Source organism: Sinocyclocheilus grahami, unplaced genomic scaffold (genome assembly GCF_001515645.1).
Source record: "Sinocyclocheilus grahami isolate Dianchi unplaced genomic scaffold, SAMN03320097.WGS_v1.1 scaffold674.1, whole genome shotgun sequence".
NCBI classification, from domain to species: domain Eukaryota; kingdom Metazoa; phylum Chordata; class Actinopteri; order Cypriniformes; family Cyprinidae; genus Sinocyclocheilus; species Sinocyclocheilus grahami.
The window spans coordinates 916,568-917,275 of NW_015505853.1; the positions used below are offsets into that span (position 1 = coordinate 916,568).

The following is a 708-nucleotide window of genomic DNA, read 5'->3' on the forward strand; positions in this document are numbered from 1 at the left end:
ATATACACAGTACACACTCATATATTATGTAAACAAAAACTTTTTACGATTAATCGTCTGACAGCACAACTAAAAACATCTCTTAAAATCTTTCATTTAGTGTTTATCTGACAAATGGAAGACTGAGTTTTTGGGAGAGGTGTTTGGGAAAAGTTTGGTTAGGGTTCAGAAATGGGGACTCAGTCATGATGATCTCCTCTCTTACCGTCTCCAGATAATCTCTGAAAACTGTGAATCTTCTGTTTGGCCCGGCTTAGCTGTTCCTCAAGAGACCGCAGTCTTCCTGATGATCCTGGCCCATCCGACTGTCCTTCTGGAATCCTGCAAAGCACATGGTTTGTTAGCGAACTCCTTCAGCAGCTTAATGCATTTGCAAACTCGTGGCATCCATGAAGAAAGCAATCAGACCGCCAGCGCTGCATAAACAAACGCAAAACGACAGGCTCAATATGTTGATTCACTGGAGCCTGATTACCAATTGGCCATGAATAAAATAATCATAAATATCTGCTGTGATGTTCAATAGCGTTTAGTGCGCTGCATAAATTAGCTGCTTACATTCGTCTAAAGCATAATTGCTAATTACAGTTTGACTGTTCGTTTCTATTCAGCTGATTTAGATGAAATCACCCCTCAACTAATGAGCCTTTGGGAAACTCTGCATGACACCAACAACCTCTCATTTAACATCACATGTTATCATATTGG

General features: G+C 40.3%; 1 protein-coding gene across 1 annotated transcript in view; it reads right to left on the reverse strand.

Moving 5' to 3' along the window:
• Nucleotides 1-708, reverse strand: part of fut8b (fucosyltransferase 8b (alpha (1,6) fucosyltransferase)) — a 111,192-nt gene that overhangs the window by 33,117 nt on the left and 77,367 nt on the right. The window contains exon 3 of the mRNA XM_016242855.1: nucleotides 206-321. Within this exon, the coding sequence (XP_016098341.1) occupies nucleotides 206-321 (116 nt within the window). The remainder of the gene's footprint in view (nucleotides 1-205; nucleotides 322-708) is intronic.